The sequence below is a fragment of the Rhinolophus hipposideros genome, assembly GCF_964194185.1.
Source record: "Rhinolophus hipposideros genome assembly, chromosome: 25".
NCBI classification, from domain to species: Eukaryota; Metazoa; Chordata; class Mammalia; order Chiroptera; family Rhinolophidae; genus Rhinolophus; species Rhinolophus hipposideros.
The window spans coordinates 18,671,404-18,695,716 of NC_138071.1; the positions used below are offsets into that span (position 1 = coordinate 18,671,404).

General features: G+C 38.5%; 1 protein-coding gene across 1 annotated transcript in view; it reads right to left on the minus strand.

The window, feature by feature from the left end:
* MTPN (myotrophin) overlaps positions 1-15,239 on the minus strand; it is a 52,784-nt gene extending 37,545 nt beyond the window's left edge. Inside the window, exon 1 of the mRNA XM_081038476.1 lies at positions 14,879-15,239. Within this exon, the coding sequence (XP_080894602.1) occupies positions 14,879-14,950 (72 nt within the window). The 5' untranslated portion in view covers positions 14,951-15,239. The remainder of the gene's footprint in view (positions 1-14,878) is intronic.
* Between the last annotated feature and the right edge of the window lie 9,074 nt (positions 15,240-24,313).

Sequence of the window (24,313 nt, forward strand, 5' to 3'; positions counted from 1 at the left end):
CATTGCAAGTACAGCTTCTGGAAGTTTAAGGTAAAGAAGGGGTAACAGATGAGGTACAGGCCCTGTGATACCCACAACTCAAATACAGAGTAGGTCAGGAAGAGAGTCTAGTTTGCTTAGTATTTTTATTTTTCTAGATGTCTCATTCTTCCTTTCACTAGATTTTCTCAGTTTTTTTTCCAATCATTAGTTGGTTTCCCGAAACTATTCTCCTAAATAGTTTTAACATGGAATAAAAACTTATTTACAAATATGAGGTATATTTTTAATAATTTCAGATTTCCTGCCCTTAACAGCAAAATCTTTTATATGCATCTCAAAAGTGTGATCTGGTGAGGATATTTACTAGGTCCAGTACTTCTTACAGGACTTTATTACACAGTACTGGTTCATTTGAATAATAAACATTCACACAGGATAGCATTCTTTATACTATTTCTAAATGAAACGGTCACCTGACTCCTGCAGAGAACTTTTTAAAGGTTTTCTTCAGGTAAAAAGAAACAAATAATTCTTCTCCTTTGATCTTCAAGATATGTACACGTGCTGCAACTAAGTTCTGAGGCATAAGTACATACTGTACTGTCATAAGAAACCAGTGTCCTCAAAAACTACTTAACAAACAGTAGACCATTTTGTAGCACAGCATGTAAATTAACACTAGACCCCGGACTGACAGAAGGCAGCAAAACTATTGCAAAACTATTAAAGTTAACAAATTCTATGTAATTGAGTCAATGTCCCTAAACAAATTAGATACAGCTAAGTATTACAATTCCCCACTTAGAATTCAGAATTCCTTAAGACTGCGGTGTTTATTAACATTTTTTAAATGACAGATCCTTTTGAGAATTGGATGAATGCTGTGGACTCTCCTTTCCAACAATCCTCCCTCTGCTCTGCTCTCTACTCTGGTCCTCAAGGTTAAAAGTCCTTACCTTAGGATCTAATTTTGCCAAAAGAATCTAATATTACTGTACTGGTGACACAAGTGGGTAAACCAGTACCAGAATTCTAAATTACAACAAAGCAACGGATTCTAATGTGTAATCCACCACTGAGAGGCAAAGCAACGTAAAGGTGATAACACTTTCATATTTTATCCGGAACTTTATAATATAGGAAAAAACTGATGGATGGCACAACAGAAAAGTAGGTCTGAGAAGTATAAAATCAACTTGCTCTTACTCTACATATTTTCTACAAAGTTAAATGAAAGGTCTGTCCCACCAAATGCATCAAACTTTCCATATTATAAACATGAATTTATTTCAAAGTAATGAACAATACCCATAACAAATAATCATTTATTTAATGAGCACCTATTTAAGAAATATATGATAATGCATCCTCATAAAACATGTGCTTTGAAGAATAATTTCTTATTACTAGTTAAACTCCATACCAGGCTGAATCTGACCAAAGTGATCGCCTTCTAAAATCATGGCCGACATGTTCCCAATTGAGGGTTATTTTCACTGACAAAATTACTTACACAACAGATTTGAATGGCAGTGACGGCTGAGACTGGCCAAAAAGAAAAAAAAAATGTTCGCAGCAAAATACATATACCTTGTTTAAGAATGAAAACTACAAAAGTCCTGTGTTTTTAACATAGTTATACAAATGATTACGTATTTCTGTCTCTGGAATTCTTAACACAGGGCTATTCAAGGTTCTGAAATATATATTCACATTATAGGTTCATTTTCATTAGTTTACTTACCAGTATCACACAGAACTAATGGAAGTAAAAGAAATGTGAGCTAGAAAACAAAATTTAAGTGCAAAAGTAATGCGTAATTCAAAGTATTTTCAACTAAAAGGGGTTACGCCTCTATCTTTCTTACTAACAAAAAGTTTTTAAATGGAAGTTGTGATCGTTAAGGCCCCAAATCTACATACCATGTATCCCGAAAATAAGACCTAGCTGGATGCATTAAAACTGATGGTCCGGCGAAGTCTTATTTTCGAGGAAACATGGTAGTATATTCCATCTATACATCTACATAGAACTTTTAATTTAAGCTTTTTTTTAAGTGACTACTTTAGTGACTTAGTTTTATACAACTGATTTACTTATTAAAATCAAATTTTATTTTTCTTTAGTCACACATTTTCTAATTGTAAATAGTGAAGTATATAAAAAAATTTTTACTACTGGTATAAAATTAAAAATTTAACAAAATGTATGTATTTTTTACAAAGAAAAACTACCACAATTAAGAAAATTCATTCAAAACAGTATAATAGTATCTCAATTTGGACAAAAGATTAATATGATCAAAAAGTAGCTTTATTTTCAAGAAACTATAATTCATGGCTCCAGAGTTGGAATTTATTTTTAAAACTCTTATGTAGCCAGGGAAATATCTCATGTTCCAACCCAATGGTTTACATTCCTAAGGCTATATCTGTAAATAAGCCCTAGATAAAGAGGGAGAAGGGAAGGAAAAAGGGGGAGGGGTGAACGAGAAACAGGGAAAGAAAAATTCAATCCCTAAATTTTCAGACGTGATCTCTGTAGCAAGCTAATGAGTGGGAAGAGATGATATATATTTTAAGATTGTTTTTCTGTTGCCATCATATATGAATGACAACTTGAATATTTTGCCCAGAAATTTATAGACTAAAGCAAAAAATCTTTGTAGTTAATCATTTTAGCTAGGATGTGTCTTGCTCCTCATTTGTGCTTATTAATTTTGAATAGAAACGTGGAGACCTTCTATTTCCAATCTTGGGTCTTTTTCTCAGTTCAAAAAACTTCAATTTCTATTTATCAGTTCAAACTTCTATGTTCGTCCCTATTTTTTGCTGGTTCGATCTCAATGCTTTATCTACTATAATCTTAATTTTCACTTTTTTTCACCTATGTAGTTCATTAGTAGTTCTGAAACATTTCAATTAAAATGATGGGAATAATATTCTTTTGGAATGAGTAAGATCAAATCCTGTCCTTCTACTTATGGTATCAGCTGTAGGATGTCAGGCAAGTTACTTAATTTCCATTTCCCTAACTATAAAATGGAGAGAAGACCTACTTGGGTGGTTGTGAGGATTAAATTATATGTATATCTATATTATACTTATTATGTAGGACCATGCCTGGCATAGAGAAGTACTCAAAGAGAAAGCATTCTGTTCCCATTATCTACCATTTTGAATATAATGTTTGATTTGGTGTTGATTCCTCTCTATATTAAAATTTCCATTTGATGTTGATTCTCCTCTATACTGCAACCAAATATGGCTGTTTTTTGGCTCTCAGTCTATTCTTATATATACAGTTGTATGTTTTCCCAATACATATACAGTTGCTTTCTAAGTTTTATTTATATGTCATGCATCAAATGGAAATAATTTATCCAGAATCCATACAACTATCTTATTTCTTGTTTGTCCTACATACCCTATTAACTGAACCTACCAAAGAAAACTCATTCTCAGAAGAATTATTCATTATTGTATTTCCATGGCTACTGAATACAATGGCAGGCACTGTAGGTGCTCAAATGATATTTGCTGAATGAATTATGAATGAACCAGTGAAAACTGTGCTAACTGCCTTCTCTTTCACTTCTGTAGTTGGAAATCAAGCCAGGGCACAGGGCTGGCACTAAGGCTGGGGAGAGAAGACTTCCGATCATGAAGGATGACCTTTGATAACTGAAAAGATGTTGCAGAAGTCCCTTTCAGTTTAAGGATCTAAATTAGTTCCTGTTCACATATTTACAAGTAACAATTCCTAATTTTCAGAATAATCTTTGCCTTTTGCCTAAGGTTCAAATTTACTGTAAAGATCCTATGCTTTTTCTTTTATAAAATTTCACTCAACCTTTCTCTTTCTCTTCTATCCACACATGGCTTTCCATGCCTTGCTTTTCCTTACAGTTCAGTACCTTTCAACCATAAAGATTTCTGAATCATATTTTTGGAAATGCTGATCCCCAAAATAATTTATTTGATTATGCATTTAAATTATTTTAGATCTGAAAACTCGAGTAGGAAATAAATGAAATTTAGTTTATCAGACAACCCAGTTTTTGCAACTTCAATGTTATTCAGAAGTAAGCAAACAATGACCCACTGGCCAAATCCAGCCTCTGCCTGTTTCTGTAAATAAAGTTTTACTGGAACAGAGATCCTCATTTGTTTATGTATCACCTATGGCTGCTTTTGCACAACAGCAGACATGGCTCATAAAGCCATACAGTCTCTAATCACAACTATTCATCTCTTAGGAAAGGATCTATATAAAAACAAACAGCAAACAGTCACAATGTGTTAGGCATTGCTTTGTGAATTTTACATTCACTATCTCTTTTTAAAATTAGACAAAATATGTTTAGGGTACTAGTATAATCCCCATTTGCAGATGAGAAAGCTGAAGTTTGATGCAATTAAATAACTTTACCATAAGTGGTAAGGTTGAAAGTTAGACCGAGGTCTACTGGAATCTGAAGTGAAAATATAATTATTCTTCTACAGAGGGCTTTAAAAGAACAAATGATAAAGGTTCTCTAAGGACTTAGTTTGCAGCTAGAAAGCTTTCAATTTTATTGGTTTGATGGTCCACATACTTTTATATTGTTATATGTGGCATTAAGTACAGGTTTTAATATTTTCTCATTAATAACAATGAAAAAGCACTGGTGATTCTTATTCTTCACAAAGGAACAAGCATAAAAATCATCTATACTTTTACTGAGATGTGTTGGTTTTAAAAATTCTTAACTGAAATTCTAAAATGATGGCCATGAGAGATTACAAGTGGAAGCTGGTGTTAATATTTATACAACTATTGTCAAAACTACATTCCACAACTATTATAGTAATGTGGAAAAGTTGGACAAAGTTCATTGAGTTTAAAACAATAAAGAATTTGAAAACTTAGAGCTATTTCCAAAAGAGGAAATGAAAGAAAATATATTAAGAACATCTGTTACAAAGAGGTGTATGGTAAAAACGACTTTGAAAACAACGAAAGGGTTAATTCCTAGAAATACCATCTCAACCCAAATTTAACTAAACTACACGGCAGACAAGAGACAATGTGATAAATATTGGGAATGCAAAGATAATTTCTATCTTCAAAAAGCTCATAGTACAACAGGGGAGACAGGCAGGGAAAATTAATATGGGGTTCTTAATTGCAAGAACAGAAACCAATTCATACCGATGAACAGAAATGCAATGCACTAAACAGATGTTAAAAGTAGCTCAGAATTGCTGGGAATGTTGAAGAACCAGGCTCAGTAAATGCTCATGAACCAGGGCGGTTTGAAAGTAAGAAATAAAATGAAAATCTGTCACAAGAACCACCTGGGCACAGAAGAGATGCTACAACAGGGACACCACTACTTATGTTTTTAGTAACTATATTTTATTGCTGCTGCTACATCTTTTACTGTGCCTGAGTCTTTGTAGATGCATCTAATTAGTTGTGTTTGGGTTACAGACCCATTTCCTAAATGGGGGCGGGAGAAAGTGATATATTTGTCCTTTTTTGGCTTTTGTTGTGGTCCAAGTCAGGCTTTGCACTTCACCAAGATTCACACCAGGCAATTCCTCAAACACAAGAAGGGGTTTCAAATGCTGGGAAACCCCCACTCCCCATCCAAAGACAAATGCTCCAGTGAAAACACTGTATCTTAAATCAGTCTCTGCAGAATTCTTGGGGGGGGAAGAATCTCTGAGCACTCAAGTTTGAGAGACACTATTCACATATCTAAATGGTAACAGATGATCCATATCTCTACATGAACCTTTGTTTTTTTAAACCAGCCATCAAGACAAAACTCTTTTTGAACATTCAAAACTTAAGACATATTCCACAAAAGATCTAAGTTTATTAAGCCTATTTTTCAAATTCAAGTCCAGTGACTTGCCAGTCAAGTCAGGAGCCCATAGCTCTCAAGTTTAAGAAACTCTACACGAGAGTATAAACACAATAACAGGAAAGCTCTACATTAGATACCATGCTAGCATTAAATGAGGGATTATGTGCACAGTCAGGGAATGCGAAGCAGAACAAAAACTTTAAAAACAAGCAGAAATTTACCAAGCAGATGGGGTGGGGCAAAAAAGAATATTCTAATAGAAGCTAATAGCTAGTACAAAGTATTTCATTAGAAAACACCATAATGGAGTAGGAAAAGCACCTGTTCAGGTTCATGAAAACTGAATTAAAGTCCTAATCCTAATTAGCAGTATGATCCTGGCCAAACTTTTAACAGCTAATTTTTCCGCATCGACCGTATAAGGGAGATGAAGTAGATGACTTTTTAAGTAGTTTTGCTTCCAAATTTATGGTTAGAATCAGTAACAATGGCTAACATTTATCAGCATTCATTCACCGTGTACCAGGGAAAATGGTGTCTACACATATTAAGTAGGTATTACTACTCTTACCCTCATATTTTCCCAATTAAGGAAACTCAAGTTCTAAGCAGTTAACCATGTCACCCAAAGCTACCCAGAGCTGTAGGGTTTAATTCCAAAGCCAATACATTTAAGCTTTACACTACAGTTTCACCAACAATGCACTTTCAAATCCCCAAAGGATAATATTGTACTATGTTTTGGGTTTTTTTGATATCTAATTTTTTAGATGGCCAAGAGTTTTGACCTAAGTATTAAAATGTTCCACTATTTTATATAGTCAAATAGAAATCTTTCCAAAATATATCACACACATCTCTGACTTTTTAAATGAGAGAAAAGTAGACCAAATATAAACTTTTCTTAAAGCTTGAGGTTGCATTTATATGTTAATTATCATACAGGCCTCTGGAACTTGAAAGTAACATGACTTTTTGCCCCTTTGTTTTCTTGGGTCAGCTTCTTGTTTTGATTTCTTCTCTTACTGATTTCAGGAATCACAGCTCCTTTCCACCCTTGTAATGTTTTATGGACTTAAAAAAAAAATCAAGCTTCCAAGCTTATCAGAACTTGATAAGTTGACCCTTGAACAACACGAGTTTGAATATGTAGGTCCACTTTTATGTGAGTTTTTTCAATAAATATGCGGTCAGCCCTTCATCGCCCGTTATGTAACAGATTGGGGCATCTGCAGATTTTGGTATCCATGGGGAGTCCTGGAACCAATTTCTGAGGATACTGAGCGGTGACAGTAGTTAAGTTTTGAGGGAATGAAAAGTTATACATGGATTTTCTAATGTGCTGGGGTTGGCACCCATAAACCTCACAGTGTTCAGGGATCAACTGTAATAAAGATACAATTGCAAAAAACTTACTTTCAGCAATATTTCTCGTCACAAGGCGGCTTTTGATGTAATACCATAAAGTAACTCTTAATTATCAATTCTGATATGATTTCATTATGTAGACATATTTCACTGTTTCAAATACTATGATATAGAATATTCCCACACCACCATATCCTCCTATCCTAAGATACTTCATAAAGAATTAAAAAGCTAAAGCATTATGTTCTTCAGATAACATGATGCCAGCATGCCAGGGGGAAAAAAAAGTTTAATGCTTATGAAGATATATGGGTTCAATGTAAGGTAGGTCCAAACAATCCTTATATTTTTTCTGAGATGATAGGAAAAGGAAAAAACCTTAAAGGAACCATCTGCAAAAATTCTAAAAAGAATGTAAGAGACAAAGTGGCTCTATTCTAAAACACATTATGAAGTTATGATCACTACAACAGTTTAATATGGACAGATAAAGAGTAAGAAATCCAAACACATATTAGAATTCTGTTTATAATAAAGTTCAGATTAGTAGGTAGAAGAATTACAGAATAAATGGTGTGGCAACTAGTACAAAAACAAATACACAAGTAAACTATATTCCTATTTTATGCCTTACTTTAAAATAAATAACAGAAGAACCAAATGCCTAAAAAGCAAAAAACATGAAAAAGAAAATTCTAGAAGACCATAATATTTATTTAAAATATCAGAAGAAATCGGTCTCTATAAACGGGACACAAAAATACATGTCACAAAAGAGGGAAAAAGTAATATATTTAACTACATTAAAGGTAAAGTCTGTTGCAGAACAACAAAATACATGAAGTCACAAGACAAACTGGGAAAAATATTTGCAAAAAAAATATGATAAAAAACTAACTCCCTTAATTTGTAAAGGAGCCATACAAATCAATAAAAAACAACCAACTACTGAATAAAAAAATGAACAAAATATATAAACAAGAAATCTGGAAAAAAGGATACAAATGCTAATTGTTTGAATAAGATATTGATTTCCTTATTAAATAAATGCAAATCATGGCAACATATCATTTTCTACTTATTAAAATGGCAAAAACTGAAGTTTGATGCTGCCCAGTGTTACAGATATTGTGAGGGGATGATCCAGTCTCACGCACTGCTGATGGCGCCTAAGTTGATAAAACTCATCAGGAGAGTAATACGGATACAGTCTCAAAGTTGTCCAGGAATATATACAAAGGTAATCACTGTAACACTGTTTAATTACAAAAATAAACTGGAAAGAAAACGTGTATCATAGAGCACTAGTTAAATTATGGTATGTCCACAAAATGGAATACTATGTACCACTTTAAAACAACAGGGGCAGATGAATCAATTTCAATGTGGAACCTAAAGTGAATTATTAAAGAATTTAAAAAAAGCAAAGTGCAGAAGCTTGCATAAAATTTTTAAGTGGGGAAGTGGATGAGTGAGTGAATTTCCAATGTTTTCCTGAAATTAGTTATGTGACCTTGTTAAGAATGGCTCCACTTTGTTCACAGGGACTGGGAAAGAAGTCACAGCGTTACCTTTTCTAATCTGTAGCTGAATTAATTTCACTTTTTATTTAATTTTTTTTAAAATTTTACTTTTTAAAGTTAACAGGAATTAATCTAGATAGTAGAATTGTGGGCCAATTTTTATCTTTTTTATACTTTCCTGTCTTACAAATACCTAGTAAGTTTTATAGTTTAAAGAAAGATACTACCTGGGTAGGGGGAATAGGCAATGGGACACTTTGTTTCACTTTATTCAAAGCAACTTTATCTTTTAATAAGCATATATTATTTTATAATTTAAATCAGCTTTATTACACTTTTAATTGCCCACATTAAAGGACAGTGTTTAAAAATCTCAAAGCAAAACACTACATATACAAAACACTACAAAACACTACAGATATCTGTGTGAACACTTGCCTTCTAACATAAAAAAGATCTTCCTTTATTTGATATTCAAAGAAAGGAGAGTAAAAGATTAATAGAAAGACTGAACTTTCTGTTTCTACTGAGAGCACATGTCTTACACAGGATGATATATTCGCTTTCTGAATCACCAGCCCTGCTTTAAGAAGGGCACAACACAATGAAAAATTTTTATGATATGAAACTGATAGTTTAAAAAAAGAAAAAAGGAAACAGAATAAAACTAATAATTGCAAGATAGACTAAACAGGGATGTCTTTTAAACTGCCCGTTTTATTAGGAAGTAAAAAGTGATCCCAATAAGTCTTGCAATTTCTTAAGATTGGAGCTGATACTTTTCTCAGGTTCAAGAGATCCTATCCTCTCACCGGGTGCACAATTGTTCCTTTTCAAACCTATCAGTGTCAAAGGCAGATGTAATTAGAATGGGGGGTTGGAGAGGGAAAGGAAACCACAGAGAAAGGGAAGTTAGAGACCTGGTGTATAGTATTTCACAGCAAGTGAAATGGAAGCACATGTAAACAAAGAGTACATGTATCCGACCTACTGGAGATTGTATGGGACTACTTATCAATACAATTCACAAGCATTCACCTCTTAAGAGAGCTGGATCCTCAAAACCTTCCACAAAGGTCACCTCTAAATAGTCTCAATGGAGATTTACCATCCTGCTGTGATTATTATTTATGAGTTCTTTTTTTAAAATTAAAATTTATTAGGGTGACAATGGTTAGTAAAATTCCATAGGTTTCAACAGCTGTGATTCTTTTTAACACTTATGTACTCAATAACACAGTATCCCCAGATTATCTGCCATTACTGAGAAATGAAGGTGAAAGGTATGAAGTGTAATAGCAAGGAGCTTTGAAGTCAGAGACTCAGTTAAAATCTCAGCTTCACTACTCAAGAGCTTTATGACCTCGGGCAAGTTATTTAATCTTTGCCTCAGCCTCTCCATCTCTAAAATCTCTAAAATGGGGTTATGCTTAAGGGTTGATGTGATAAATAAATGATATTATACCTGTACACAGCATTACAGTGCTCAAATATATAATATTTTAAGAACATAATTTTTGAAAAAAAGTGCTATTTAAACTATTAAGAATAGAAATCACAATACTTTACTTTTTTTCTTCCCAAGGCAAACAGACACAATCTGATTTTTTCTGTACTATACAGGATCAGAATTATAAAAATAAATTGTAATAAGATTATGTGCAACTATAAAAATTTCCACAAGCTATCAAATAGTCTCTTTATGGAAACGCCCTGAGCAAAGATAGCTTATGATGAGATTTTAAGTTTACAGAGCTGTTTGTTGCTACTTATTTTCAAGTTGTCACATTTAATTTTTTTAAATTGTAGCCATTTTTCTACTCTTCATTCATAGAGATAACTTGTGCCTGCTCTTGCAATCCCCGTTCTCATTTTCTTAATGTGCTGCTTCTAACCTACTGTGAGCTAAGAAACCATTTCAAGGCAGAATGATATGGTGAAAAACATATGGGCTACAGATTCAGACAGCTCTGGGTTTAAATTCCAGTTGTGCTTCTTACTTTGTGACCTTGTTAAATTACTTAACTTCTCTAAGCTTCAATTTCCTCATTCTTAAAATGGTAATAATATTACCTATTTTGAAATGCTGTGGTAAAAAGCAAATGAAAATTTAGGTAAAAATCTCGCAGACTGCTTTATACGTACCTGGCAATATAAGTCATCCCGTCAATGATAATTATCATTATATAACAAACAAAGTATGTTGTAACTATACCTAAGTTAAAAATAAAAATAATTTCTTATTTGGAACATATGCTTTTAATGTGTGAAATTTCTTGGCACTGTACCGGAGGTACAAAGATGAAAAAGAATATATATAGTAGCAACACACCAGAGGCTCAGATCCTATTTAAAAACAAACATGTAAACAAAACACAACAATTTGATAAGTGAAACAGTAAAAGCAGCAGCGCTCCACTTGAAGTCAAAATGTTTTTCTGGAAGAGGTGATATTTAAGCTAAGAGGATAAACAAGAGCTCACAGGTTGGGGAATGAGGTGAGCAGACTTGGATGAGGAGGGTGACAAAGCACCTGTAAAGATATACATAGAAGTAAGAAATAGCATGACAGGGTCTGGAGCAGAGTGCTGCTGGTAGAGAGTTTAGAAAGGTAGGCAGAGGCCACATCTTAACACCAAGCATGCCAAAGGAAGGAGGAGCTGGCCATTCTTAGAATAAATAATGGGAATCACAAAAGTATTTTAAGAGGCGTGAAGGAGGTTGGCTGAAAAGGATAACCTGCTCAGATTCACATGATAGAGTGATCCCTCCAGCTAAGATGTGCATGTTAACCAGGCAGGAGGGGAAAACTACAGTCAAGAAAAAGACAGTCCAGGTGGGAAAGAAGCCAACAACCAATCTAAAGTAGTAACAGTAAGAATGGAGAGTAAGGAGTAAATTAGAGAAACTAAAAAGGTAGAAAATTCCCGAATTTCTAGTTTGGGCAAATGGTTGGATCATGATGTCATCAGTCAAAATGGAGACAACAGAAATAGAAACAGTTCTAAAGAAGAAAATATGAGCTCAATTTGGAATTTATCTGAAGAGAGCTATCCATTAGGCAGTCTGGAGCTTAGGCAAGGGCTGAATTAACTCCAGTGGGGGAAATTAACATAAAGGCAAAAATGGGAGGCAAAGGCAAAAATAATGTCACCCAGAGGAAGCATATACATTGGAAATGGGGCTATGAAAATCTACTGTGGCTGCTCATGAATATCTTATTTACTGGCTTTCATTTGTTTTTCAATTGAACAAACTGAATTTTGTGAGATGTTACTTATAATTTGCATAGTACTTTAAAAAAATGAAAATTTTTTCACACCCGTCTGCTGAATATAGATGCTTAATTTTCCTGAGCATTGTGTCCAACTTCTTCACGATCATGCCAGGCCTAGCTAGCAAAGTACTTGGGACCTGAAAGGTGCCCAACAACAATGGATGAATTAACTAAGTATGATCTTTAGGTTGGTCAAGAAGCCAAACTGTTTCCAATACTGTTTTAATGTTAAAGATAAACATGTATTATTGAGTAATCTAAAATTTCTTTATACGCTGCTTTTCCCATTTAGAACCACACAATTTTCAATGATTTGGGAACTTGGAACTGATTTTTTGGCGTTCAAGAACTTACCCAAAACTGACAGTTTATGCCTAGCCATACTTCAGATTTCCGTACAGAAGTCAGAAACAGATAGAAAAACACAATCACTGATTTTTTAAAATATTAATTTAGAAAGGGAGAATACTAAAATGCTTCACCTGCAGGTCCACTCTTATATGTTAACAATGTGAGGGATCTTCACAGGAGTATAGACGAGAACATTTTAAAGATTCTCATGCCTTAGAAGGAACACTAGACAAGTCCACGTGTTTCTTCATGGACTTTCTTCGTACACACTTAGATAAATGCACATTACATAAACTCGGAAAACAGGAATGAGTGCTCATAAATTGGTGGATGAAAAAGATGAGTCAATGAATAAGCAGGGGCTGCTAAGCAGAAGACACTGTTCTAAGGACTTGAGAGTGTCAATAAGGGAGCTCAGTAAGCAAAAGCTGGAGTGCTAGTTTTGGGTTACTTTTTGTTATTTTTCATTAACAAAGCAAAAGATATTTTAAGAGACTCGAATTACTCATAAAAACTAAGAAAGGAAAAAGCTCAATGATCTGTTCGTAGGATTAGTTTATAGTCAAACCTTTCTGCATAAACCAATTAATACTTCCCTTTTACTTTTCTTTGAATGTCTATCCTCCCTTTCACATATATCTTTTTTTATTAAGAGTTGGTAGTTATAGGCAAAACACGAAATCAAAGTGAACATATAATGACCTAATTTAAAAACTACCTGAAAACAAATTAATCCGTCATTATCGGTACATATTTTTACATACATTTTTTGTGTGACTGAGAACTCTTCATATATAATTTATCTGCCTGGATGTTGACCACGGAAATGTCCTACTAGAAATCTTGGTATCATGCTTTCGCGATTACATCTTAGAATGAGAGAGACTGCATGGAGCAGATAAGAGTAAGTTTTGGAGTCAGCAGTTTAGTTCTAGCTTCATCACTTGTTATCTCTGTAACTGGATTTTTTTCCTTAAGTACCCTCATCTCGGTAATCTTACCCGTAAAATGGGACTTACTTCACAAGCCTCACAGCGATGATGTAAAATAATGCCATCAGGAAGGCACTACACAAATTGTGTTATTTTTGTAACTGTAAGCTCAGTTAGTGGTGATGAACTTTTCGTATTCCAAGGTTCCACAATACGAGAAAAACAAAAGCCCACTCACTTCCAGAGTGCTGCAACGTCCCACCACCAGAAAGCCTACCATGGACTGAAGTGTTCCAAGTAATTTCTTTCCTTTAATCCTACCCTGACACACCCAGTAAGTCGGGTGTCAGAGCGCCGCGAGCTGCGAAAGCAGTGAACAGTGTCCTAAAAATCCACTGCACATAACAACTAAGCAGGTAACCTGCACGCAGTGAGTCTGATTGTGATGCTATTAAACAGAGTAAAAACGATCAACAGTTTGCCTTGCACAATCCTACAAGTTTTAAGAAACTCCGCTTCTGCTTGTCTCCTAACAGGGACCTGGGAAGCGAAAACACAGCTCCACACTAGTTCGTGCTCACAGCCTCTGAAGACCTGAAATCGGGACGGGGTTTCCACACTTGTTCGGTGAGCAAGGCGCTCTGCAGGGCTCTGTCCCCAAGCGACACCTCTGTTCCGGAAGAGTTGTCTCCGGACGGCCGCAGGCAGCCGAGTCACCTCCCGCTCTCCCATCACTACAGGGCACGGTGTCAGGGTCCACAGGCAGGGCCTGCTCGGAACGGCAGCATCGCTCTCCGACGGGGGTGCAGACTCACGCTTTGAGCTCAGCCGCGTGATTCGCTGCCTTCGTCACGACTGTACCCGCACACACACCGTGACGCCGCCGCGTGACCCTTCAGCACCCGCGCGGGCATTTCCGAGGGGACCCAGGGGAAGGACGCAGTGACTGCCGTGAACACGCTCGCCGGACACCCGCTCAGAGGCCGTGAGCCCCGGGCGCGGACACGCGCGGCAGGTCTGCACCGGTGGCCGCGGGGGACACGGAGAAGGGCCACACCCCACGTCACGGCTCCCGCAGTGGAGCGGTGCCGGGTTTCCGCATCGTAGCCGGGGCTGCCTTGGGTCCCTTTCCCCGGCGAACGACGGCGCGCCGGTCCTGAACCGGCCCGGCGCGCCGGAAAGCAAGCTCCTCCGGTCGCCCCTGGCTCAGTCGGGGCAGGCTCACGATGGAGAACCGCCTCCTTCCAAGCAAGCCTCACCACGGGCGGAGAAGAGGGCCACGCGCACACGACGGGGCTCGGAGTGACCCCAACGGCCGGCACCTCCCCTCCTTCCCCTCCCCCCCTCCCCTCCCCCACGCGCTCAGGAAGGAAGGGGCGCCCGGCGGCAGCAACACGGCAGTCACCGACCCGCAGGGCGGCCGCGCCGTCAGGACCCCCTTGCACCGAGAGGCTCCCCGACCCCCGTCGCCTCGCTGCCCCCCCCACCCAGGGAGTCTCCCCGCCCCACCCCCACCCCGCTCACCCCGCGGCCATCAGCCTCCTCTCCATCCCACCTCCGCGCGCTCGCCCCCGCGTCGCCGCTTACCTTAGCCACGTAGTCTTTCACCTCATCCAAGTCCCCGTTTTTCAGGGCCCACATGAACTCCTTGTCGCACATTACTGCAGCGGGGCGGGCCAGTTGGCGGGGCAGAAGAGGAGGCGGCGGCGGCAGCAAGCGGACACCGCCGGGCGTGAGGGAGACGGGGCCGCGCCGAGCCTGAGGGGAGAAGAAGAGAAGGCGGGTGAGGCTGCCAGGCGGGTGAGGCAGTTGGCCGCAGCAACCGTTAGGGCGGGAGAAAGTTCTTCGCGGCCACCGGGCCCAGCCGAACAGGTTCCGCCTGGTCGAGAAGCAGCAGGAGCGTTTGCACTTCCGGTTCACGCCCCGCTAGGACCCGCCCCCAACTTCCTCTTCCTCTTCCCCTCCCTGCTCTCAGGAACCCGCCCCGAGGGCCCCGGGGAAGCCACCCGTGTGCGCAGGCGCAGTGGCAATGCCCGCGGGCCAATGCGTGGAGGCGGAGGAATGGGGCGGGGCTCGGAGGCCGGGGGCGGGGCTGGGAGGCCGGGGGCGGGGATCCGAGGTCTGGGAGGGCAGAAAGCGAGTGACGCTGGACAGCTAGTATCTCAGATGATGTCAGCATGTTGCTACACACAGGAAGGGGGAAAAACTTAACAACAAAAAAGAAAAAAAACCTTGGAGGGCATCTTGCTCACCTAAAAGTGGCTAGTCGGACTCTTTGATTTGAATTCCTTCCCTCCTGTCTTTCCTCCCCTATCTCCCTCTCTCTCTTCCTCGCTTCCCTTTCTATCAAGCATCATTTGACCTCTTACAAATCATCTATGGTATAGCCAAAAAATAAAAAAGGACACTTGTGCTCAAGAAACTCCATAATACTTAGGACAGCAATGTGAATTTAGTGTGCCAATACTATGTTCTGCGGAAGGAAAACTTCACCGAGGTGGGGAGAATTTTTTACTCATTTCCTTGACAGCAAATGATGTCCAGGACCAGGACATCAGTGTGATGCTTTGGGCAGAACAAACCTCACTGTCCCGTACAACTGCCTTTTAAAAATTCTGTGATCATGTGTTTTGAAGCTTCAGGACCTTTCTAGGGAAGCCAGTCTACTCTTCCTAGGATTTGGCTGTAATACCTTGGGGCACAGCCACCAGACGAATTGTGCCTCCACCCTAACGATACACACACACAGGAGCATAGAGAGATCCAACAAAAACACTTACTGAACTATTATATATTTAAAGTCACTATGTTCCATTAAACAAACCAAACTACGTAACTATGCTTGTTGCCATAGAACAGACTCTGGAACCAGATTGCTTAGTTTTCAATACGGGACCCAACCCTTAACTAATTTTGTGTCACCTTAGGCAAGTTACTTAACTTCTCTCTTCAGTTTTCCACATGTGTAAAATGGCAAACAATAGTGTTCAATAAATGTAATTGGGGGGCGGGGTGGGAGGCTATCATTTAGAGACAGCAAATAGAGATAGGTTTCAAATCAAAAGACAAAAAAAAAATCTCCAAATATTTAACAGCGCATTGATTGTCATTCTGTTTACTGTACTTTGTGACCATTAGAAATACAATTAATTGTATACCTAACGATGCTACGCTTCTGGAAACAAATTTCAAGGAGGAATTTGTTAGGTAAATCCTGGAGTCCCCATCTCTTTAACGCCTACCTGTGTGATCTTTGATGTAGATCACTGTGGCAGCTCTTGATTTATAGCTCTAGTCCAGACTTCTGAGTGACTCATTCTTATGTTTAACTTCTTACTCATTTGAATGTCTCAAACTTAACATGACCAAAATAGGATTTAATCTCCGCTAGAGTTTTAAACCTAATTGTCCCTTAGAATTCCCCATCTGTGTGAATGACACCACCATTCATCCTGTCACTAAAACCAAACACATTGCGGCAAAGATTCTCTCCTTGGCCAAATTCTAGCCAGGTTCCTTTGAGTCCTCTCTTGACTAGGCCTCAACCTTGATCTATAAAGATTAACATAGTTTCTAACAGCTCAAGACCACATCCCTAAAATTGCCCTAGTCCTCCTTCAATTTCCTGCTTGATAAAACTCAAAGCTACCAAAAAATATATATCTCTGTGTGTGTATATATGTATATATATATATATATATATACATATATAATTTTTCCCCCATTTGTCCAGCCAACCCTTGAGGATAGGGTGTCTGTCTACCTCCCAGTCTATGTAGGAGGGTAGAATCCTAACTTCGATAATTGCCAGCTAGCAGACACAGCGGGCCTAGTCACATTTATACTGACTAACCTTTTTTAATTTTTCACTTCCATGACTCTCCTGATACCGTACTCATGCTATTTTCTCATTCTCTCTTTAAAACACCTACTCATCCCTGTCCAAGCAAAGCTGAGTTCAGTTCACAGCAGACTCTTTCCCCTATTGCAGTAGTTATTACTGATAAAAATCTGTCCTTGCCGCTTCAACTAGTGTCTTGCTTTATCTTTGACAAAGGAAATCATAAATAACTCTTGTCTTTCCCTCATATTCCATCCATCAGTAAGTACTTCCAAACATATCTTACATCGTTCACTTCTTGCCATCTTCACTACTGATTTACCCCTCCCTGCCACACCCGTTTCCAGCCCTATCATCTCTGCACTGCTACAGAGCCTCTTAGATGGTCTCCCCATTTTCACTCTTCCTCTTTTCCAAGTGATTCCCCACATAGCCAGAGTTACCTTTCTAAAACATAAATCAAGCGTGGACTTCTTGTCCTAAGACCTTTCAGTGGCTTCCTATTGCATTTAGGATAAAATCCTGATTATTTGTTATGGACTTCAGGATACTCCATGATCTGACCCTGGTCTCTCCTATCTCGTGACATGCCCCTCCCACTTCCATGGCGTTTTGGTTCCCATAGATCTCATCTTCTTCCAGTTTCAGGAAAAACCAAGCTCACTCCACCCTAGGGCCATTATGCTTGCTGTTTCATGTCTGGAATATTCTTTTAAATCTTGCTCACTCCTTCTGATCTTTGAGGTCTCAATGCAAATGGCACCTCCTCATAGAGGCCTCCCAGATCACCCACTCAATTACATCTAGCCACTCAATTACATATAGCCCAGTTTTATTTCCCTCTTCACTTCGATAATCACAAATATTTTCATTACTTTTTTTTTGAAACCTATTTTTTTTTATGGTGTTCAACAAATATTTCCTTTTGTCTGCCATTTTGGGCACAAGAGAGAATTGCTCTTCTTGGCTTTCTACGGTTGAGTAATATCATGTAACTAATTTTGACCTATTAGTTATGAGAAGTAATATGAATCACTTCCAGGCTTGCAAATGCAAGATGCCTCAGAGCTCTTTAATCCCTCTGCTATAGCAACCAGCAACTTTCAAGACAGCAGCAGTGAGTGGCTAGTCAATCTGGGTTCCTGAGGAACTAGAATGAGCAGAGCTCCCTTGTTATCTCATAATGGATATGTAGTAAAATAATAATTAAACTTGGTTCAAGATACTGAGATGTTGGTGTTTATTACTGTAGCAACGTTGAGTGAATCTTGACTGATACAGAAATTTTTGTCAGAAGGGAGCATTTATTAGCACAAAAACCTTAATTGTGCTAAGAGAATTCTCTCCTTCATTAATTCAAGAACTATTTATTGAGCACCTACGATGAGCCAATATAGTGATAAATATCTGGCATATAACGTAAAGCAAGATATACAAGATTCTGATCCTCATTAAGCCTAATTTCTAACGCAAGAGGCAGACAATAAATAGGTGTTTTATTCAGAATAGGTTAGATTAGTCTGCAATAACATATAACCCCGCTAACTACAGTGGCTGAAGACAAAAGGTTTATTTCTTATTGATGCTTTCCATCTAACATGGATTGCAGGGGAATTTGCTTCTCATAGTTACTCAGAAACCCAGGCTGAGATTTGCCACCCTATTGGAGAAAAGTACATCGGAGGAACTCACAATGGCAATGAAAAGTAAATGTTCTCACCTAGAAGTAATTTATAATTACTAAGTTCACAACCCAGTTGCTAAAACTAGTCACGTGGCCCCACCCAACCACTAGGGGGCGAGAGTGCTCCAAAGGGTGAAGCTTGAGCAGGCGAGACTAGTGACGACCACCATCAGTCCTTCTGATCATTAGATACTAGGTTTACCTTTCTTCACACAAAATATACGCATCCACTCTACCAGGGAAATAACCCCCAAAGTTCTATTCTATCACAGTATCAAGTTCAAAGTCTATAATCTCACAATAGTTGGACCGGGATATATCTTCCCTTGATATGGAGACACATGAACTAAATAAACAAAATATCTGTGCCCCACCGCCCTCCATACCAAATATACAATAGTAGAGTTGGAACAGGATACTCACCACAAACACTTCTCAAAATGGAGAAGACTGGGATACAGATAGCAATCAATAGTCTGTGGCAATTCTGGAATCCTGCCAGGCACACATTGCAAGGGTCTCTACCCTAGGGTAGAAATATTCCCTGATTAGACTCCAATCTGATCCATGGTAGGTGCCCCCTTCACTGCATTGTATTCTGTGGTCCTTTGCTCCGCCTTCAAACCTTCTAAGGGAGTTCTCTTGCATTACCCCAAATATTTCTATGTCAGAATTGTGTTGAATGGCAGAACACCTAGCTGGCGTTTGAGCATTGCTTGCTAGTGTGGGGAACCCTCCCCACAATATTCAAATGCTGGAATTGGGTGCAGAACCCTTAATTATGTACATATATAAACTTAGAAAAAAATACTAGAAGGAATCACATATTAATCATGCCATTCTCTGAGTTGTGGGCTTATGACTTATTTCTTGCTTTCTTCCCTATACTATTGTCTATTTTCTAAGTTTTCTATTAACAAATATTAAGAATCAGAAAAATAAAATTATTAAGTCATATCTATGTAGAGCCAAACTTATGTCCAATTGAATTGAAGGAATTTTACTCACTGTGGTAAGAACTTTATAAAAGGGAGGTGACAAGAAAGAGTAAAAAGTAGATGTAGCTCTAACAGATATTGACACATAATAGAAATTTACAAGAAATAATTCACTGAATAAATACTAATTCAGTGCCTGACACTATTTTAAGAATCGACAAGGGATTGGTAACTAAGACAGAAAAGATCTTCATTCCCAGGGAGATAAATATTCTAGTAGGGGAGACAGATAATAAACAAATAAATTAATAAGATAATTTCAGTAGTATTTAGTGTTACAAAGAAACTAAAGAAGGATGTTATAATAGTGAATATTGTTGCGGTGGGGGGTAACATTAGCTGATAGGGCAGTCAAAGGCAGCCTCTCTGAGAGCAGAATATTTGAGTTAAGACTTGAATAGAATGAGTCACTCAACCTTCTGTAGGGAGAGCATTCCAGGCAGAAGGAACAGTAACTGCAAAGGCCAAGACAGGTAGAGGCTTGGCAGAATCAGGGACTAGTAGGAATATGTAAGTGAAACGTCAGGGCAAGTCAGGACAATAACGTAGAGTTACTGAATGCGTTGTAGGGATTCTCTTGGGGGAGAAGAATGTACGACCTATAGAATATTACCGACAAACTTTTCAAATGTGGTCAGAACAATGCAGTGCTAAAACGGCATTAACATCACACAGAAAGTCTACAGGAGTATCAAATTCAGTTTCCTATTTCTCTTGCATCTCCCAAGTTTTCATTTAGGTCATGTGCCTCATGCAGACTTACTGTCACAAAGAGCCAAGACCCTGATAGCTAGACAGTTTTGAGATGAGGTTTCAAAGAACCCTGTTCTTCACTGCGCCCTGATTAAACCCTCTAACAGTAATTCATAGTTATCAGCAGTGAGTTCCAGGCAACACGTGCTGATGAATCAGTGAGCAATAGTCCAGGACCAGAGTTGGCGCAGCCTTCAGACCATGTGTGTGCATGTGTATGCAGGGGACAGTGGTAGCTATGAGTCTGGGAGGCCACAGCATTTGGGCTGGGCACACAACTAGAGTGATAGAGTGTGATACTAGAGCTGCCTGGGTACGTCAACTTCAAAGGCTCTAGATTCATTTTTAGAATGGGAGTAGGCTGAGCTTAAGCCGCCTCAGCTGTGGAAGGTGCACATCAGGGCCAGGAAATTATGGCTCTGATCCTCCAGAAACTCTCGTCCTAGGATTGGGTCATAATGGCAGCAGCAGACACAGCATTTGGCTGGCTTAGCTGAGAGGAGATGAGCCATTTTAGGATGATGGTGAGTGAACTTGACCAGAGATGTTTAATTCAGAGATAAGGAGAGATCCTGACTTACTGTAGACACGTATTTGTGAGCAGAACTTACCCCACGGAGAAATTTGAATTTCTTCTTTGTTCTGAATTACGTGTCACCTTTTATATTTAACTATTAAAGATCATCATCTTGATTGTGGAAACAAATGTATGGTTTAGACAAAGTACTATCAATGGAAAATCATGCTGTTTTTCCTCTTATTAATGCATACCTATGTGGATTCCCATGCCAGGAACCGCTCCTCACCTTTGGCAGTACCTGAATTTTGGAGCACATCCCTGGGTTGAAATGAATAGCCTCTGAAGTGTAAGTTGTGCAATCCTGAACCTGTAATAGAAAAGGCAAATGTCACATTGTCACAAAGGACAGCAATTGCTAAAATGGACCTTTCGGGAACTATCCCAGACTGGATGGAGTAAGAGACAGACTTAGCTTGCAAAGTCTGTCTCACTGAGTTAAGTTTGTGACACAACTAAAGACCTCTGAGAGGAAAGAGCTAAAATCTCATTGGACTATTAAACAGCAATCCTCGTTCAAGAACAGGCATCAGTGGATTGCTGGTGCTGATTACAGTGACAATAGGAGACAGTGTAAAGTCTGATCCTGTGCATAAGGAATAATTTCCAGAAACATGCCTGTAGCTGAAGGGAAATGGATTTTTGATTCAATATTCACACGTCAAGATGTCTGTATTTATAACACTGCCAACTATAATAGTTCTGAAATGTATTGCTTCATATACACTTACTAAAGAATACCTATGGGGCAAAGCAACCATTTTATGAAATTGAAAGGTAGGTTACTAGGAAAGATAGACAATAGTAATGTGTGTGACTGGGTAATTAATGCCTATAAAGCACTTTGTTGTGAATAGACTAACTCATTCCACAGTCTCTGACGTCGTGTTTTGTGCAGTTCACTCAGGGGAGCAATAAGAGGAGGCAAGAGAAGTGGGTCTCCATGATCTCCCCCTCAAAGAGCTGTGCACTTCATCAACAATCAACTCATTAATACCATCCAATGCTCAAAGCCAAAGGACTGTAATTGTCCTTTATGATTCTCATTTCATTATAGCTGTCCTTAGGTGGTTTGTTTTCCATCCAATACTGCAGGGTAGAGGCAACAGGGAACTCAATTTATTTGGGAAACCTTCAAGTGCTTAGATCCTACAGTGACTCTATGAATAATGGTCTCAACATTGCCAGGGACTCCAAGGTAGATGGCAAGACTTTGATTATTTCTGCTAACTTGAAGGAAATGTACTAAGGGAAAAAGAGGACATACATTCTAACTTCCACCAGCTGTGTTTTCGTAAAACATAAAGTATCCAAGTCGTCAATAAAAAGATCTTGTAAATGGTAAGACTGACAAAAATATCATGTATCAATGTATGCAACACATTTATGTTTATTTTCTATGGCTTTAAGTATATTTCTGTTTAAAAGAGTACAGATGTTTATTTGTTCTTTCTTTGATTTATTTGATGCCATAGATTTTTTTCAACCACAAATCATAAGATTGTTCTTATGAGAAAATACGGTATTTAATGATTCATTTTATTTGCTACCCACGGGCACTGTAAAAATAGTAAAAATACTGAACCGCCTGTAATTTATTTCTTTCTAAATTTGGGGAAGGTCCAATTGCAGTGTAATCCCTTCCCTACTCTTCAAAACATATGACTATTATAAATTCACTGTCTATATGGGTAGGAGCAAGTGTAATAAAAATGCATGTTACAGAAATGCTGATTTTGTGGCTAAAAGCAAATGCTTAACTGGTATAATGTGTGACATCCTTATCAGGGAGACCTACACATATTAACCAAAGGGAAGTAGGACATGGAAAGGAGTTGTGGAGAAGACAAATAATACTGGTAAAAACAAGCATTCTGCTGCTTTATAGATTATTAAATGGTTTTACATTATTTCATCTGATCAAACTACCCTGTGAAGTTAGTTTTATTATGTCATTTTGCAGGTGAGGAAGTAAAGTGGGGAGAGGTGATGAGACTTGCCAAGGCCACATTGGGTGGAGAAGCTGGTTGCCCGTCCGGGTTTTAGGTCGATACTGTTTAGAGAAACTGGGGCCAGACTTACCCAGTGTGGTGAGAATAGGAGTTGGATTTGTTAAAGTCCCAGGTTCAAATTCACATAACCAAGTAAAAGCATTTCAGAAAAGGCTTAAAACCAAGGAGTACTTACCAAGGTAAATTTGTTCAAAGAATTTTCAAAACGGGGAATCAGGGTGTGGCTTCATCTTCCACAGTTCAGGCTTGAGGATGAGATCTGGGGCGACCACTCAAAGAATCTTGCTTCTTTAAAGAGCTGAGAGCAGGAAGAGATGTCTCTAGGCCACGCAGGGAAAGACCTGTGGAGTGAGGAAGGAGAACTAGAAATGCTGTGAAAGTCATTGTGTTCAGATCAGGGTTTCTTAACCTTGACATTAGTGATATCCTCGGTGGGATAATTCTCTGTTGTGGGGAGCAGTCACTGCAGGGCGTTTAGCAACATCCCTGGTCTCTACCCACTAGATGTCAGTAGCATTGTCCCTCCCCATACCCGGTGGTGACAACCAAATTGTCTCCAGACATTGCCAAGTGTTCTCCAAGGGGCAAAGTCACCCCTGGTTGAGAACCATTATTTAAGGTGAATCAAGCTGAATTAAGAAACCAAGGTTGTATACCTCAAGTTTACCAACTTGTACACAGATTGCATCTCAACATTTTTTTCTCACACTGTTTTAATGTATTGTTAAAGCAATGTGCTCAACTTGCCAAATGTATGCTTATTGAGCAAACGTCTATGGATGTGTAATATGAGGGGAAAATAAAAGAATTCAAGAAAATATCCCAGATTCTTGAGATAATGGCAGTAGAATATTACCTGAAGCAGAAATTTCCTGGGTCTCCTGTTTTTTACATCACGTGTAAGCTGTTGGTAGACATGCAAAATGGTACAATCCTTTTGGAGGACCATTTGACCTTGACCTTGGTGTCACAGACTACTTCTCTAGCGTGTGCAAGAGACTCTACTTCATATTAAGCTCCCTGGTGCCAAATCACAAGGGCCCAGAGCTGTCCTTTGTGAAGTTTCTGATGAGAGAAATTCTCATGACTGTCTCCTATATAAATAAAATAAAAATACCACGAGCAGTAAGATTTTATACTTCTTCCAAGAAAGTCAT